The sequence below is a fragment of the Petromyzon marinus genome, chromosome 37, assembly GCF_048934315.1.
Source record: "Petromyzon marinus isolate PM22_M1 ecotype Great Lakes invasive population chromosome 37, UKy_Petmar_22M1.pri1.0, whole genome shotgun sequence".
Classification (NCBI taxonomy): Eukaryota; Metazoa; Chordata; class Hyperoartia; order Petromyzontiformes; family Petromyzontidae; genus Petromyzon; species Petromyzon marinus.
In genome coordinates, this window is record NC_133703.1 from 14,988,335 (window position 1) to 15,005,870 (window position 17,536).

General features: G+C 40.9%; 1 protein-coding gene across 4 annotated transcripts in view; it reads right to left on the bottom strand.

The window, feature by feature from the left end:
* The window catches only part of CFAP52 (cilia and flagella associated protein 52), a 270,832-nt gene that overhangs the window by 40,775 nt on the left and 212,521 nt on the right, over nucleotides 1-17,536 (bottom strand). For all 4 annotated transcript variants that reach the window (XM_032967311.2, XM_032967310.2, XM_032967312.2 and 1 more), the window contains 5 exons: nucleotides 16,257-16,356; nucleotides 14,967-15,083; nucleotides 6,545-6,645; nucleotides 4,117-4,287; nucleotides 1,242-1,390 (listed from right to left, as the gene is read on the bottom strand). In XM_032967311.2, coding sequence (XP_032823202.2) covers nucleotides 1,242-1,390; nucleotides 4,117-4,287; nucleotides 6,545-6,645; nucleotides 14,967-15,083; nucleotides 16,257-16,356 — 638 coding nt within the window. The remainder of the gene's footprint in view (nucleotides 1-1,241; nucleotides 1,391-4,116; nucleotides 4,288-6,544; nucleotides 6,646-14,966; nucleotides 15,084-16,256; nucleotides 16,357-17,536) is intronic.

Here is a 17,536-nt window from a genome sequence, read left to right on the forward strand (position 1 = left end):
GCATATTTGCGGAATACACCACGTGGTGCCGCCGTTGACCCTGGCTATTGACCGAGCAACCCAACGTTCCTACCAGCTCCCTTCGCAGGAATGTATTTTAAGCTAACTCATTCCAAAGCTATATTTTCGTAGGCCAATATCATTATCCGCAAAATGTTCTATTCACGAGCATGTCCGGAACGGATCCCTCGCGAATAACGAGGGAATATCGTATGTGAAGGCTAAATAAACATAGCAAATGCAGTTTGTTGTGTTTATATTGCACCACCAGCCTTGCCAGCTCAGTGTTTAACTCCTAAACCAACGAGCCATTTTCATGTAACTGGTGCTTTACACCTTAATTGCCAAGCCATCCCTCTGGGGATTGGTTTGGAAAAATATACAGAGCTACCTACTCTTTCAGTGCTTGTGTTATACTATGTGTTTTACATACCTATAAGAGATCTTCGTTCAGAATATATTACTGTAAATATATGATTGCTCCATCGTTAGCTGTATAGCTGTCTGGAGCTTCAAATGATAAAAAGACAGTTTTGCTCTAACCCTTGGTGCTTGTCGCTCAATATAAATATAACGGGCAAAAATATAAAAAAACTAATTCGTAAAAATGTCAACTCATATGAACTAAAAAGAAATGCCTTAAGCAGAGAGGTGGTACAATATGCATCATGATGTTGCTTTTGAATGCAATTGCACAGCTATGTCTAAATAAGTTTCAAGTTTTCAAGTTTTATTTATTAGGTATAGCCCTGTGAGCCATGCGGCTCTTGAGTCGGGTGCAACCGCAACAAACAAAATATGAACAGAGAACATCTTAAAGTGACGACGTGCAACAGAAACATCCTGGATAAACCAGCAAATCTTCTAGAAAATCCCCCCCCCACCGTATTACAACGCTGTGTGCAAAAATCCCAGTGTGATGCAAGTCAAACAATAACAACCATAAGACATATTCTTGGTTCTTTCGGTAAAGTCATTTTACCGAAAGAACCAAGAATATGAATCCCTGCAGTCACGAAAGCTTTAAATCAAAATTTAACCATACGACAATTTAGATTAAAGTTATCAGGCCAACTCCGCACTTCCGCAAGAAACATGGCTTAACCATATGTTTTCGAAATCACCAAAATAAAGCTATAAAAACAATGTAACAACAACAGCAATCAAGGGAACTGTGATTCAAACACTGCATCGCGTATATGCGAGCTTATGCACGTAAGTATTGCCGTGAGTATGCTCACCGCTCACGATGTTCTTTCCATTGCGCGCAAACTGGATGGAGTGGCAAGTCATGTTGGGCACAGTGATCCGCAGCAGCTCTTTGCCCGACTGTGTGTGCCACACACGTATGTCCTGACTTGAGCAGGTGGCGAACAGCTCCGATGTGCCACTGGTTATACAACAAGAAAGAATCAGTCAACCTTTTTATACTACCGTTTTCCTTCGGATTATAAGACACAGTTATATCCCCTGTGGTGTACTAGTTAGGAATACTGGACTTACAATCCAGAGGTCACTGATACGATGATCTCCCAGTACGGCAGTTAAATAATTGCCGCAAGTTTCTTAAATCTTCAGCCTCTGACCATTCCACGAGTATAAATAGGTATGCCACAGTAAGTTGATCGGCAGGTAATATAGTGTAGCAAAGTCTGTATACCCCCACCTCTTCCAAGATGTCTGGCCAGCATGGAAACGTAGACCAAACTACCCTCTCTCAAACTCTCTCTAGTGGAGGGACTTCTGCCAGGAGTGGCGTGAGCAAGTATTTGCAAGGCTGCACCTATCCCATTATGTACCGTAATTGAAAGCAAAGTTGGGGGTGCATCTGTAATCCAGTAGTTGTTTGTATGTAACCAGATTAGTACAACGTTATTCAGAATCAGAAAATGTATTTAGACTGGAGGAATCCGTACAGCTACAAAGCTCTTTTTCACAAATGTGCAGAACGGGGGCGGGCCAGAGAGTTACAACAACAAACGATACAAAAAAAACGATTTGAGTGCAAAGTATAGGAAGGCTCAGAAAGTCACTAAATATAAATGGAAACTTTAAACGCGCATGCCCTCTGCATCAGTCAGTTTGTGGAACTTTTGTACCAAACTGAAACAAGATATGGAAACTTCGTCTTGTACACTGAAGTGCGCAGGCTTCGCGGTAGTAAAGTACTGGACCACTTCTTGGCACTACTATTGACAATCAAGTAGTTCCTTGCTCATAAAGCATTTATACTGGGAACAAGAGTGCACCATACTGGAGAATACGTTTTAATCTTAAATCCCACGACAAAAGAAACGTATGCTGGATACATAATAATCTGGTTACTCACGTTTCTCTAAAAAAGAGAGAGAGATACAATAGGCCTTCTAAATTGAATAAAGGTATCATTCATTTTCTTGATTATGCATTTAATGTCTTTACACATCGCATCCCAACTGACGTATTGACCTCGGAGCTCAGAACGTAGGATTTTCTCATTGAGCTCTTTCTAGGGACGAGCACGACACATCATGCTGTGAAATGACCCACAAGAGAGAAGCAACATCTCTTAAGGGTCATTTCAGCAGGTCTCTCGTACTGCAGCCACAAGAGCCACTACATTATGTAGACAAATGATTCCACTCTGTGAGAGTCTATTGCCACATTAAGTCATTAAAACTGTGAAAAAAGAGGATGCGAGAATATTACTTTACCGATACCCAGGGATCAGTTTTAGCGCAAATGAGGCTCAAGCCCATGATCTCAGCAGTTCTCACTCAGTGCTCCAATAAAGATCGCAGCCTTCCTAGCACCACGGTGGCGAGATGTTAACTAACTCGTCTGGTATACGAAAGGTCGTGGGTTCGATTCAGACTCTGACACATGTAAAGTATATTTGGAATTTGCATATTCTCCCTGTGGTCGCGTGGACTTTTCTCGTGACGTCAGCAGTCACACTGCGTGACGCTGCCGCATGCAGGTGACATCACAGATGTGACGTCACCGCTCACTTGCAGTGCAAAATATATCCATTATTGCGCCCCCCCCCCCCAAAAAAATACAAAAGTCTATTTTTATACTTTTTTGCATTGTGTACAGTCTGGAAGCTACCCACATGCCAATTTTTAAGTTTGTTGCATGTTGGGAAGTATGCTAAACATTTCAAACAGACACACATATTCACAAATTTCCCTTTTATATATATAGTTAATTTCAGAAATTATATAAACAATTTAAATATATATATGAATTATGACTAATAAGATTAATGTTTAAGTAGACAACAAAGCAAAATTACATTTAAATCCACAAAAGGCAGTAATTTCCTTCTTAAATGAGCATTAAGATGATGCTCATCTCCTGTTTACAACCCTGAGCCAGTGGTGGGAATTTCACGTTGCTATTGCAGGGGCGAGTCTATCCGTACGAGAACCACTGTTGACTTGCCCACAAATCAGTACCCTTTTTATCGACTCAAAATGTGAGCCTGCTTGCTTTACTACTGAGCTACCTGAATGACAAAAAAATACATTCACCTCACCCACGTGATCACGTGCTCTAAAGCACGCACTCACACTGCTGTTCTGCTCACACTGAACCAAAATGGCGCGAAATGTACCATCATCGCCCAGTTTCTAGCGAGAACAAAAATTACAGTGGATCATTGCAGACACCCGCAGGTGTCCCACGATAAACATGACTCGACCCACACTTGAACCGCAAGGCGTATAAACGTCTTTGGACCGACCTGAAACCGCCCTGCTTTGCAGGTCACCTGCAGGTCGCAGAATTGCTGGCCTATTGTTAAAAGGTGAAGCTGTGCAGTTACTTGAAGCTCTATAGAGTCCTTCCAGTGTAGCCTGACCCACTCTTTCACACTGGTCAGACTTTACGCCACAGGATGCGACTTGTCGATCTACTGACTATGGTGTACCCATTTATACTGCTGGGTGGACAGAGATGTGGTAAATTTGAATAAACTCGCACCGTTATTTCAGCTGCCGTGCCGGGAGATGAATTGCACTGCTGACCTCTGGATTTCGAGCCATGTGTGCTACCCATTACACTATGACAGCATCCCGTTCTATTATTATTATCGTAAAACAAAAAAAAACACACGATTGAAAGCAGCCTTACAATGGAAAAGCAACGTCGTTGACGGGCTCGCTGTGGCACGTGGCGATCATCTCATGAGTGAACTCTGGCAGGTTGAACTGATAGATCTGAGCCACCGCTGTTCCAGCAAAGAACTGGTGACCCTGGCCACGCAGGGAAATGGATGTCACTGCACCCTCCAGTGCCACCTTTCTGAACGCGAGAAAGCAAAATGCATCAGTGGGAAGCCAGAACAAAAAAAATGAAAGGCACAGGTGCATTCTAAAATTATTACACTCAACTGCATTCAACAAATGTTTTGTATTAGCTTGCTTGGAATATATATATGTATATAATTATGAATGCACCTGCACACCACTTTTACACTGTGATACAGTACAATTCTCAAGTGGATTCTACTCGAGCAATGCATGCATATTGGTAGGTCCACTTAAAAGACAAAAACACAAGGGATAATACATCAAATTCCAAATTATTTTGTTCACATGTTATATTTTTTTGGCATATACACGTGACTGGCGTGATTTCTGCTTATTGATAAAACATTTATAAAACTGATGCTGTCTACTTAATTGCTCATAACTACAGTATATAAAACGAATAATAATACATCACATTAATTGAAAGCCTTTGTGACTGCACTCCTGGATGCAGGCCTACCCATACAGTGTCAGCCATGAGGAGATTATTTGACCACACTTCACTATTTTGGGCAAAAAAGTGGTTAGTGTGAAAGACAGAAGTCCAGAATTGATTAGACATCGCTCAGGAATGATGTCAGCTGTGGCTGGGTATCGAAGTCAGGTTACTTGATTTATAGCGTAGTGTGCTAACCACTGTACCAGAACTTAATCCGTTAAAGTATAACAACTAGATTAATTTCATATACTGTATGCTATCATTGCATTAAGAATCACATTCATAGTGGATTTTTGGTTTAGGCCACAGAATAATCTGGCCAAATGTCTGTCATAAGGCCTACCATCACCTGACATTGGCAAACAATTTAAACTGCCATGTGTACAAGCATTTAATCGCCAATTATATATTTTTCAACTCGCCGGTAAGTTGAAGAACAATTTTCATAACCAAATCTATAAATCTGATACTACATCTCAGTTGTTGACATATGACAATGGTAGTATGTCAATTAACCATTGTAAATGTGAACATTTCGCGTAATCTCAAGTTAACATGATACTGCTATCCCACTACAGGCGAGTAGATTCATAGGTAGCATATAATGCTCATCATTGGTGTGGGTAAATTACAAGACTGTACAATTTGAATATATTAATTTGTAATTGTTGTTCTTCTGATGTCGTAAAAAAGTCAGATCAGGTGACAAGGTTATTCTGACTTCCTGGATTTTACTCTCGAGTTTCTGGATTTTATCCTGAAGATGCTTGCTTGACATCATTTCAAGTAAACTTTGTATCTAATTGCTAAGTTTGAGTGTGAACATTGTTCTTCAATTCACAGGTCAGCTGCAACAATAATAATTGAAAAAGTAAACACTTGTACAACAAGTTATAAAGTATTTTGTTTGGCTATCTCAGGTGGTGAAAGGTCTTACAGCAGAAATGTAGCCAGATCATTACGTAGCCTCGCCCAAAAATCAATTATGAATATATTGGCTGAGAAAACCTACTGTATGTGTCAGGTGTTAATTGTATACATGTTAATATTTAGCTAATATTTAAAATTCAGTTGACAACATTCGATATCATTAAATGATACAACATTTAATGTTAAAATTGTATGCCTACACACCAAAACCATGATAAAAAAAATTATGCACATCTACATTAAAGAGTGGTGCTTGAACAGTGAACATGATAACAAATATTGGCAGCCATTTTAGTTTCTGAATTCAGAAGATGATCCAGATGCATGTCACCAACATGTGAAGCTCACTGCACTCTTAATGTAGCTATACACAAATTGAACCTTGTGCTGCTTTGTTGTAAAGCTCAAGAAAAACAGTGCAATTATCCTGAACTGTTGCACAAAATAATATTGTTGTCCATGTTGCTCTTGATTAAGCATTGGCTTTCATATGGAGCAACTTTGAAGGCCGAATAATGTCAGACCTGCATCATGCACCTTTTTAAAAATGCTATTCAAATGTTTTTCTTGGACAAGCAACAAGTGGTCTGATTGGCTGGCTAAGGTAAGGTGATCATCATGGCAATATGACACAACACATTAACAACCTTTTGCGGACTCAATGAGTCGTTCTCAGTAACCTCGTACACGTAAATATTGCCAAGTATAGTAAAGGTGCACTTGACAAATGTAGTGTGTAATACTCGGCCTATCACTAATGCTGCTGAGAATGTGACTGAGTTGCTATGCCTTTTTCTGAAAAGATAACATTTTGTACAGGGGACAGCGATTCCGCTATAGACAATGTATAATGATTATAAATCTCATGAGTGACACTTACTGCATTGTCTTGAAGTTGGCTTCCTTGCAAAGTGCAACCACACCATCTCCTGTACCAACCAAAAGCTCTCCAGACTTGAGGAGACTCAAGGCTGTTACTCCCTACCAGGGACAAACAGGAATTGGATTGTTTGTTAATGGAAATGCCCATTAGATTTTTGCTTGAATCAAATACAGCTCTTTGGAACCATTCAGAACTACAATGACAATTAAGCACACGATGCAACATATAATTGGAGATGTAATGCTCACTAACAAGAACACTGTTTTATCAGGATACATTGCAGGATGATGAGCGATGAATAAAACAGGTGACAATGGCAGCCAAATAATGTGAATCTAATCTCTCTCTCTCTGTGTCGTCGTGTTGTTGCTCTATTATTCCCTGCAGTCACGAAAGCTCCAAATCTCTCATTGACATGCTAATTTATCTACCCGCCCCCTCCTCTCTCTCTGCCCCCTTCTCTCTCTATTTAAGGCCTCGACACAGGCTTTGTTTCTCTGTGTGCCTATGTTTGTGTCTCTCTCTGTGTTTCCGTGTTATCTCTCTCTGCTTGTGTGTCTGTCTATGTGTCTCCGTGTCTGTGTTTTGTCTCTCTCTCACATTTAGCAATCTTTGGAAGAACGTAATCAACCAGGTATGGTGTTGACTGTTATGTTAGCCAACTCTCTGTGTTGTATTGCATTATATTTCTAAGTTTTACTTTGTTTTTATTTTTCTCTTTCATTTGTACCTGATGATGATTGCTTGTGTTGCAATCGAAACGTCGTATGCTATTATTTTATTTATTTTTTATTTCTACGTGACTTTACCGAAAGAACCAAAGACACACTTATAACAATTGACCCTTGTTCAAGAGTCTCAAGATTGTTTGGAAAGATCTTGCATAGAATGCATGGGCAGTTTATTTTAGTTAGTCTAAATCTGTTTAACACGTAGGCTTTCGCGACCAATATTATTCATAATAAAGGTTTTTGGGTTAGATCGCGTTTATTTATAAATGTGTCGTAACCCTCCACCACCCGACACGGCCAATCAGCAAAAAAGTGTCACGTTGACAAAAGACAAATAATTCATCCAGCGAAACGTCGTACTTAAACTGTAAATGTGGATTCACTCTTCAACACACCGGTGGGCTAAAGTAGTGAATTATTTGTCTTTTGTCAACGTGACACTTTTTTTGCTGATTGGCCGTGTCGGGTGGTGGAGGGTTACGACACATTTATAAATGAACGCGATCTAACCCAAAAACCTTTATTATGAATAGTCTAAATCTGTGGACCAAATATAAACGTCTGTGATGTCCACGAGAGAAAATAGCATTTTTGGATAAAAATTACATTTTGAGCTAATACATAATCAGAGACATTCTAAGTTCATTTTATTTTTGTCATATATCTCTAATTTAGGTTGCAATGGCAGAGCGTTTGACTCACACATATAATGTTCTGAGTTCAAACTGACTTGGCCATCAAATCTCCAGAGCCTCTAAAATAATAAGTCATATTTTTAAAAACTTTTTTTTAAATACGCTTTCATTAAATGTACCCTACTCATAATGGCAGAACTCCACGACTCCAGGAAGTGACCCCGAAGCTTGCCTTAACGTAAGGGGCCATGGTTATTTACAGCCAACGTCAGTTGAGTGTGGACAATTAGACCCAAGCCGAAACATAACATATGAAAAGAATGTTACAAAATATATAAGTTATATTTTTATGATAGAATATAGTATTGTCATCAGTATGACAGAAGTATACCAAGTTTGCAGTCGATACCACATTGGGAAGTGGGTTATAATTGAGTTACAAGATTTGAGGATACAGCAACAACAGACAGAGTGAGTTAATAATAAAAAGCGTGTAATAAAAACACTTTGTTGGATGTCCACAGTAGTTGTCATGTGGAAATACTGGCCCCATCATGTTAATATGGAATTCACATGATTGACTCCGGTACATTAATGAAGATGAGAAAGGCCATATACTTGTATGGCACCCTGTTATTTATCGGAGTTATGCAGGCCTGTCGCCAATGATCGGAAACAACAACACCTTAGATCTGCTGATCTTGGTAATCTTGTTGTTGTTACACAAACCCCGCCTAAAGACGACTCGTGAATGCGCTTCAGAAGATGGGTCCTTTCACGTGGATTTTACTACCCGACAAACTCAAGAACACAAAACCTTGAATTCAACCACTTCAAGAGAGACCTTAAATTAATTTAAGAAACAGTGTGACGAGACAGAATGCGCATTAGAGATGCTATTAGCATGATTTGCGTTTCTTAAATGACTATTTACATTACGTTACATGAGCAGGGGGATACATTTATACAAAATCCAACAACAAATTATAAAAGAGTAACATTATACGAACCAAGTTAAATAAAAAAATAAATGTTAAGTGGTGTAATGTTCTGAAAAGAATATACACAATGCCAATGAGAATATTTGAACGGTCCCCGTCACACTGCTGAATTGGTTAAAAGAACTGCAGGAAATGTGGATGAATTATTCGCCGTGAAGAGGAGTATTGATGAGCGTGTCAAATCATGAGGAAACAACTTCAACATTTGCAGTGTGCCACATGATCGAATCCCAGGGGTAATAACACCAAACGGTGACATGAGGGCAGTAGGGAGCCCAACATTTTTACAATACCTATGCCTTGGAATAGATGCATTACCAAGGAGATGACATTAAAAAATATATATCGTTTTTCGACCACGTGGATTGGACAGTGTTTTTTTCAATTTTTATAATATCAAATCGTTGTTTTTGTTGTTTTTTCTATTACATTCATTAAAAGTATATACATTTGCAACTTAATAGCATGGACATGGAGTGGGACAGAGCATCATTGGCAGTCATGGTTAACATCAATTCAGGGTGATATCCAAACCAATCCTGGGCCCCTCATCTCACTGCACTTGCCCAACGAGCGTTACACAACCTCCATTACCAAGAGCGAGTAAACAATAAAAACAAGTAAACGAAAGCATATAGTCAGTCTAATATGTATTTTTGTGATTTCAGGCGGTCTAAGCTTTTTGGTCATAAATCTTACATTCAAGATGAAACGTCGTGATATTTCGTCGTGATATTTGTATTATTGTTCTATCTACGTGGCTTTACCGAAGGACCCATAGAATATGTATTCCTGCAGTTCAAAAGCTTTAAGTCAATGATACGTATGTTTATGGCTTTCACCACATTGTAGTTTTATGCCATTTTTTGTCATTAGCACTCCACTACCCCATAAAATTGTCACATTTACAGATATCACTTATGCTTGCCAATGTATTGATCAAAATCTGACCAATATCAAGCAGTGTGCTTAAGCAGTGTGCTGCTTCAGATGAAACAGCACTCATGCCCTGTTCCATGCTGCACACGTATCTCACCCACCGTGACATCTTCCCGATTAAATCTACAATGCTTTCCTATCATATTTTGTTGTGAACTTCACCATTGAATTACAAGGTGCAGGATTCGATTTATGAGTGTGGAATTTTCCTGACAACATTTGTTTCCAAATAGAAATCTACGTATCAATTACAGCATGAAAAACATGTTGAATTTACTGTAAAGCAATAAAGCAGAATCAGCCAAATCAGGATTTGAATTTGTAAACTGGTAACTTAATAGGGTCACCATCAGTCTCTAAGCACCCTGAGACATATCATTCACGCATTTTTTTGCCTGAATTTTTTGGTTTACTGTTACTGGCACGTTTTACATTTCTAAAGTTAGGTAATTATGAGGTCCAGGATTAAATTCACAACTGGGGAATTTAAGCTTTTTTCACCATAAAAAATATGTTTGTAAAATTAAGTCTGGTAAATATATAATATTTGTGTTAAATAATTAAAATATGTGTTTGTGTATTTGTTTTGTGTATTTATGTTTAAGCTCAGTAATCTTTTAATGTTTCCTTTGAAAGGCTCGAGGTGATTTTCAATTTCATATGCGAGTAGTTCATCTACTGGCCCATTGGTTACAATCTCCATTCACGTGGCAGAGGTATGGGCAGAACAACCACCGCTGACTTCCCACAAATTGCTTCTCATTTATCAAGCCTGTAGGGTAGAAAGGTTGAGTCTACGCTTGACTGCGATATAAACTTGCACCTTCCAATTGTGAGCAGCATATTCTAACCACTGTTCCCCCTGGGGCCTTGATATGTACACAACAACTGCCATTCGCCACTAAGTGGCGGTGACATCACCACGACGCTTGTGCCAGACTATGTGCACGTTGAGGCCGTGAAGTATCAAACGCCCACTGGCAGGAGGTCACGAGGCAGACCCAGGTGCCACGGGTCGACTGACTGAGATGACTGGCTGATGCATCACCTGTGCCCCCTACTGTGCCAACCTGCTGTGCTTTAGCGACCCGGCGCTCCGCTCGTTGTTGTGAGCCTCCTCCACAGAGGCCAATCTTGACACTGCTGGTACCAGTCATCGACAAGTCCACTCAGCTCCACATCCTCCTGTACCACATCACTCCATCTCTTCTTTAGCCTGTGCTGCGGCCGTTTAGCCCCCTCTATCCGGCCGAACAAAAGCTGTTTAGGCATGCAGTGGCTGGCCATGTGGGCTACATGATCCAGCCAATGCAGCCTTGCCTGCCGGAGGAGCTCACCGATGGAACTTTGTCCAGATCTTTCAAGGATATGTGAGCTCCTCACACAATCCAGCCTGGTTAAACCCAGGATGGATCGTAGGCAGGCAAGCCTAAATGTTTCTAACCGGCGAAGATGTTCCATTAGGGGGGTCCACGTTTCGCAAGCATAGAGAAGGGAGGGAATGACTGTGGCCGCGAAGACCTAAAGCTTCGTGCAGAGCGACAGATCAGGTAGCTTCCACACAGCGTTATGCAACCAATGAAAAGATAATGCCACTCGACTGATTCAGAGTGAGACCTCTGCTGTCAAACCGGAGCCGGTCATGAGCACACTGGCCAGGTATGGGAAACTTTCCACTCTCTCCACAACTGCCCTATCACCAATTGGGAGTTGTGGGGGTGGAGTGTCCAATGCTACAAAATACCCAGGCAGGTGCTTAGTTTTGGTGGTGGCTGATGGTAAGTCCCCACCTCTTAGTGGCAAGCTCCAGGTTCAGCAGCAGTGCCTCCATCTCCTCCTCTGAGTGAGCAGCAATTTTCCAGATCATCGGCATACATAACATGGTTGAGCAATAGGGAGCCATCCCTTGACTGCACCCAGGCATCGATCAGTCTCCCATTGTATCTGTACCAGATGGAAATTTCTCCGGTACAACTATTGAAAGCTTCACAAACTACGTGGTCGAAATCGATGTTCAATAATTAATGTGGGAGCCAGAGGACATCCCTGTCGCACCCCAAGGTGAACAGGGAATGGCTCCAACTCCCAGCCACGTAGTTTTACCCGGGCCCACTCACCATCATGAAGGTCCTTAATGATCATGAGCAGGTCAGGGACTCCAAAAGCACGAAGAAAAACCCAGAGCCCAGGCCTACTGATGGTATCATAGGCCTTGACTAGGTCAATAAAGCAGAGATGTAGGTCTTGTTGGAATTCTTTACATCTCTGCTGTAGCAGACTGACAGAAAATATGGCATCTGTGCAGGACCGCCCTTTCCTGAAACCACATTGGGGCACCACAAGCCTCTCCTCAGCGTGCCTGGCAAGGTGATGTTGAATAATCCTTGCCAGGACCTTTCCCGGCATACTGAGGAGTGAGATGCCCCTGTAGTTGTTACAGTCTCTGCGGTCCCCCTTCTTAATGTGGGAGCCAGTTGAACATCTCTGTCGCACCCCAAGGTGAACAGGGAATGGCTCCGACTCCCAGCCACGTAGTGTTACCCAGGCCCACTCACCATCATGAAGGTCATTAATGATCATGAGCAGCGGGTCAGGGACTCCGAAAGCACGAAGAACAACCCAGAGCCCAGGCCTGCTTATGGTATCATCAGTCTTGACCAGGTCAATGAAGCAGAGATGTAGGTCTTGTTGGAATTCCCTACACCTCTGCTGGTGGTCCCCCTTCTTAAATAGGGGGACCACCAGGGCATCCTTCTAATCCTGTGGAACCCATCCAGTGGTCAAGACCGTTGTTATGATGTCATGTAGGGCAGTGATGTCATGTAGGGCAGTCTGTGCACAAATGCCACCCTCCCTCAGCATTTCGCTTGGGAGATCATCTCTGCCTGGTGCCTTTCTCTGGTCTCAGGCTCTGGATCACCTTCAGTACTTCCTCAACAGATGGCACCTCAGCCAGCCATTCATAGGGGGTGACTTCTTCCAATATTTGAGGCACCGCAGCCTCAGAAAATGGGGTTTGGCGAGAAAGACGTCATAGACACCTGTCCCCCTGGGGCCTCCTACCTCCTCGTGGTGCCGCAAGGCAACGCTGTGGTGGGCAGTGCCGTGGGGGGATGGCCAATTTAGATTGGCCTTTCCCTTCATGGCCATTGTAACCACCACAGTGGCCAAATGGGGGCTCTGGATGGGTGCGAGGGGCTGGTAACCCCTCCACCTTCAATTAATTACCACCAAACCACGATTAAAAATATATATACGTACACATACAGTATATAACATGCATGCGTCGGTGTCTTAATAAGCCAGTTTTATTATGCGGTCTACTATAGACTGCATATGTTTTCCCGATTGTGCTGTAGGGCTCTCCGATGTGTTTCTGGGTTGTACTATGTTTGTTGTTCGGCATTTAGGTACGACGTTTGCTCCTGATGGATTACCAACCAAGTGAAGTGAAACATTGGACATCGTGCCAAACAACACACAATACAACCCAGAAACACATCGGAGAGGTGTAAAATAGAATACAATTGTAGATTTGTGTATTTTAAAACGAGGTTAGAGCCCAAATGATATATATATATATGATCTAATATATTATATAAAGGTCATATTTATGCACTCGTATTTCCATGAGTCCAGACCAGATATTTAACTCATCAGTACAACACGGGGTGACATCACTTTCATGGTTTCAATGTCGTTAAGTGACCAACAACAGTGAATAATGTGGTAACCATTTGAAATCAGTGTGGTTATCAAGTAATTCATTCGTATTACACATTGGTATCGCTAAAGTTTTGCTACCTTAGGTGATACCAATTTCTGCTCCGGCTTACGGACGAAATACAAACTTGATTTGACGTCTTCGTAACTGCAGGAATTACTCTTTGGTTCTTTCGGTAATGGCACGTTTCCTACGTGACTTTACCAACAAGTGGACTACGTCCACTTATGCAAGTCGTGACTGAAAACCAAACTCAGATCATTGTGTTCATAGCACAGTGCGCTAACCAGAATGCCACTGCTCCACCAAAGTTTCACCAGTGTGACAATACAAATTCCATCTCAAGCATTACAAGAATAAAAAATCTAGTAGGTTAACATTTCTGGCAAGTGTTGTTTAATGCAGAGTTGGAAAGTATTTATATGGAATGACTCATAGCTGGAGACTCCACTTAACACACTTTTGAATGCGTCAGGGGACCACATGTCAAAGTGACATGCATCTATGAATCATGATAGGGAGATCTTATGTCATACAGAGGCTGGAAAGATCATTTATGTAGTTCAGAGCCAAAGTTGTTTCATCACCATTTATTTTTGAAAACATAAAGTCAGTTAAGACTATATTACCTATTGCCCATGATCTGCAACACCATCCGGTGATTCCCACTGAAACTGTGTATAGTGAAATACCTCTGATATGTGACACTCTTTTCCATAATTGATGTCCCAGTTCTTTTGGATGAACCGTTATTCTTCAATATTATCAATTGATCAGCACTCCCATTGATTCACACATATTTCAGATAAGGAGTTAAATATAGGCAATATTTTTTCCTGTTTTCCACAGCAAGATGATGAAGATCATGCTGATAAGATTATGATGACAATGATAATGAAGTTACCCATGGATAACAGGATCAAGCATGGAGAGGAAGAAAGATAATTAAATGACGATGAAGACGATATACATGTTGAGCTTCTTTTTGCACCGTACGTTGCTAACCGTGCAAATCAGGGGTGCGGGGGAAGGACAACACACTAAACACACAAAATGATGATAAATATGCTGGAAAACATGAGATAATCATACCAGGATGATGATGATGATATTAATGATGAAGAGGATGGATAATGATAAGACAATAATGTATGTTGGAGATGCAGATTAAAATATGAAGGTGACAATGATGTATGATGAACCGTTTAAAGATGAAGGGGTCACAGCAGAAGGATAGAGCTGTAGTTTCAGCAGTTTCATGCATGTGTGTAACAATGTTAGTGGAAAAGCGGATTGCACTTGGTTTCTGAGGTCAAGACGAGTCAATAAGGTAAACATTTTACTTTGCTTTTCAGTGGCTTTATATTTTATTTAAGAAAGACGTGTTACCAGCGTTAACTTGTTCTTCGCCGGACCATAGCTGTTGAGCAGCTTCGTTTTGAGATTAACCTTCAAGATGTCTCCACTTGTGGTGCCACAGTAAAAGAAGCTGTCATCTGGTGCCACCTAGTCTCGGACAACAAGCACCACCACCACCATGACCATTGAGGTTTTTCACAAATAACGGTCTATCCAAATGTATTATTTGCATCCAAGAACAAAAGGGCGACAATTCTCCATTCTGGATCCCTCCACACATCCCCAAGTTCATTGACCCAGAGAGGACATTACAGCTATGAACAATTTAAAAGATTTTGATTTAAAGCTTTCGTGATTGCAGGGATTCATATTCTTGGTTCTTTCGGCAAAGTCACGTACAAGGGAAACAATAAAATAATATATAAAACAATAAAATTCTCACGACGTTTCGACTGCAACACAAGCAATCATTATCAGGTGTGAAAACCACAGCAAGAAAAATTGAAAAAAGTGGCGGGTTTTTTACGTAAAAAAACGCCACTTTTTCAAATTTTCTTGCTGTGGTTTTCATACCTGATGATTGCTTGTGTTGCAGTCGAAACGTCGTGATAATTTTATTGTTTATTATTTTTTATTATTTTATTGTTTCCCTTCTACGTGACTTTACCGAAAGAAGCAAAAATATAATTTTAAAGATTTTTTTTTTACATAAGCCATTGAAAATTGTGCTGAGGCCATCACAATTCTTATGCACGAGGACCAGCTTAAAATCCAGGAAAGGTGCCACAAGCGAAGGGGAGGCTTCAAGTTGTTGGAAAAATCTGACTGTTAAATTTGATATATCTGGCTTCTGACCCACTCGGTAGGAATGTTTGAGTAATGCCTGAACATAACAAGGCTGGATTACCAATGTTAATAAATTCACATGCAGAGCACAGTATTAAGCAAATGTTTATTGTTTGAGTTTATTCATTACCAGCTGAATAAATCCATAAAACAGATACTTGACATCAAGGCAAGCCCACACAAAACATTTAAAAAAAAATACTTTTACATAACTGTTTATCATAAATAAGTGGCATCGCTACTGATCTGAGGCACCCTGCCATCCAATGCGGTGAAGTAAGACAATACAAAATAAAACCATACAAACTTACATGGAAAACTTGAATCCAATAGTGGACTGAAAAATGGCTGTAATTATTATTAATTTCAAAGGAACATCATATCACGCATATAGGTGTGGTTGAACAGATACATGATCTGTTCTGCCACAAGTGCAAGAAGGAATGAGTACAAGGATGGAGGATATCTACTTACCGCCACACACTTGATTATCCTCTTAAGTTGACCTGTCTGGCAGTCTGTGGGGCGAATTTTACGATTGGGGATGTCCAGTTGCCATACCCGAATGGTGTCACTGAGGAATATTATAAGAAGCACATGAAAGTTGATGAGAAAAGTGCTGTTTGCAAAATATGAAGAATGTTTGTGTTGAATTTTGTGTTTCACTCTCACGACAACATATCAAATGTTCATAATAAAGGTTTTTGGGTTAGATCGCGTTTATTTATAAATGTGTCGTAACCCTCCACCACCCGACACGGCCAATCAGCAAAAAAAGTGTCACGTTGACAAAAGACAAATAATTCACTACTTTAGCCCACCGGTGTGTTGAAGAGTGAATCACACATTACACTCTTCAACACACCGGTGGGCTAAAGTAGTGAATTATTTGTCTTTTGTCAACGTGACACTTTTTTTGCTGATTGGCCGTGTCGGGTGGTGGAGGGTTACGACACATTTATAAATAAACGCGATCTAACCCAAAAACCTTTATTATGAATAATATTGGTCGCGAAAGCCTACGTGTTAAACTGATATCAAATGTTACTCGATGTGAAAATTAAGCAATTTCTCTCTCAGTACCTCGAGATTGTTATTCAAAAAAGTGTTTTGTTACATCAATATCATAACTGTAAATATGAGAACACTTTTGAGCAAAGACTGTGGTATCAGTATAAAGTTTGGAGCGCATATGAGACTAAATGTTTCACGCACCTCGAGAAAATGTGCAAACCTTATGAGATACTAAGCAACCAAATACATTTGAAGGGGGAAAATTGATGCTGCTTGCTAACGCACATGTACTCGTGACCTGCTGTGCCAGTGCATCAGTGGCGTTCACCTGAATCAGCCAAAGTGCACATGGCAGTAGCGACCAAGCAACCGATCACTAGGTGCAGCTCAATAATAACATTTCAGTAACAACGTTATTTTGAAGCGGGAGCAGTTCCGGTAACTCGGCCCTGGCAGCGGAGACAGACACGAGTACTCCCGGGATGCTCCTGCAGATTGCTAAATTTAAAACTCCACAGCCAATCAGGGTGAGTGAACCATAACCACCCGAGCTGACCATCGCGTGTGAACTACTCAGCGCATGTCTTGTGGCTCTCAGCCCTATGAATGCGATGTCACTCATAGCATCTGGATGTTTGACAACCACTGGTATATAGCGAATGAGTCATCCCGTAACCCGGGTTGCCCATAATGACAACACCTTACCCACCGTGGCTTCGTAAGCCCCGGCACCATACAGT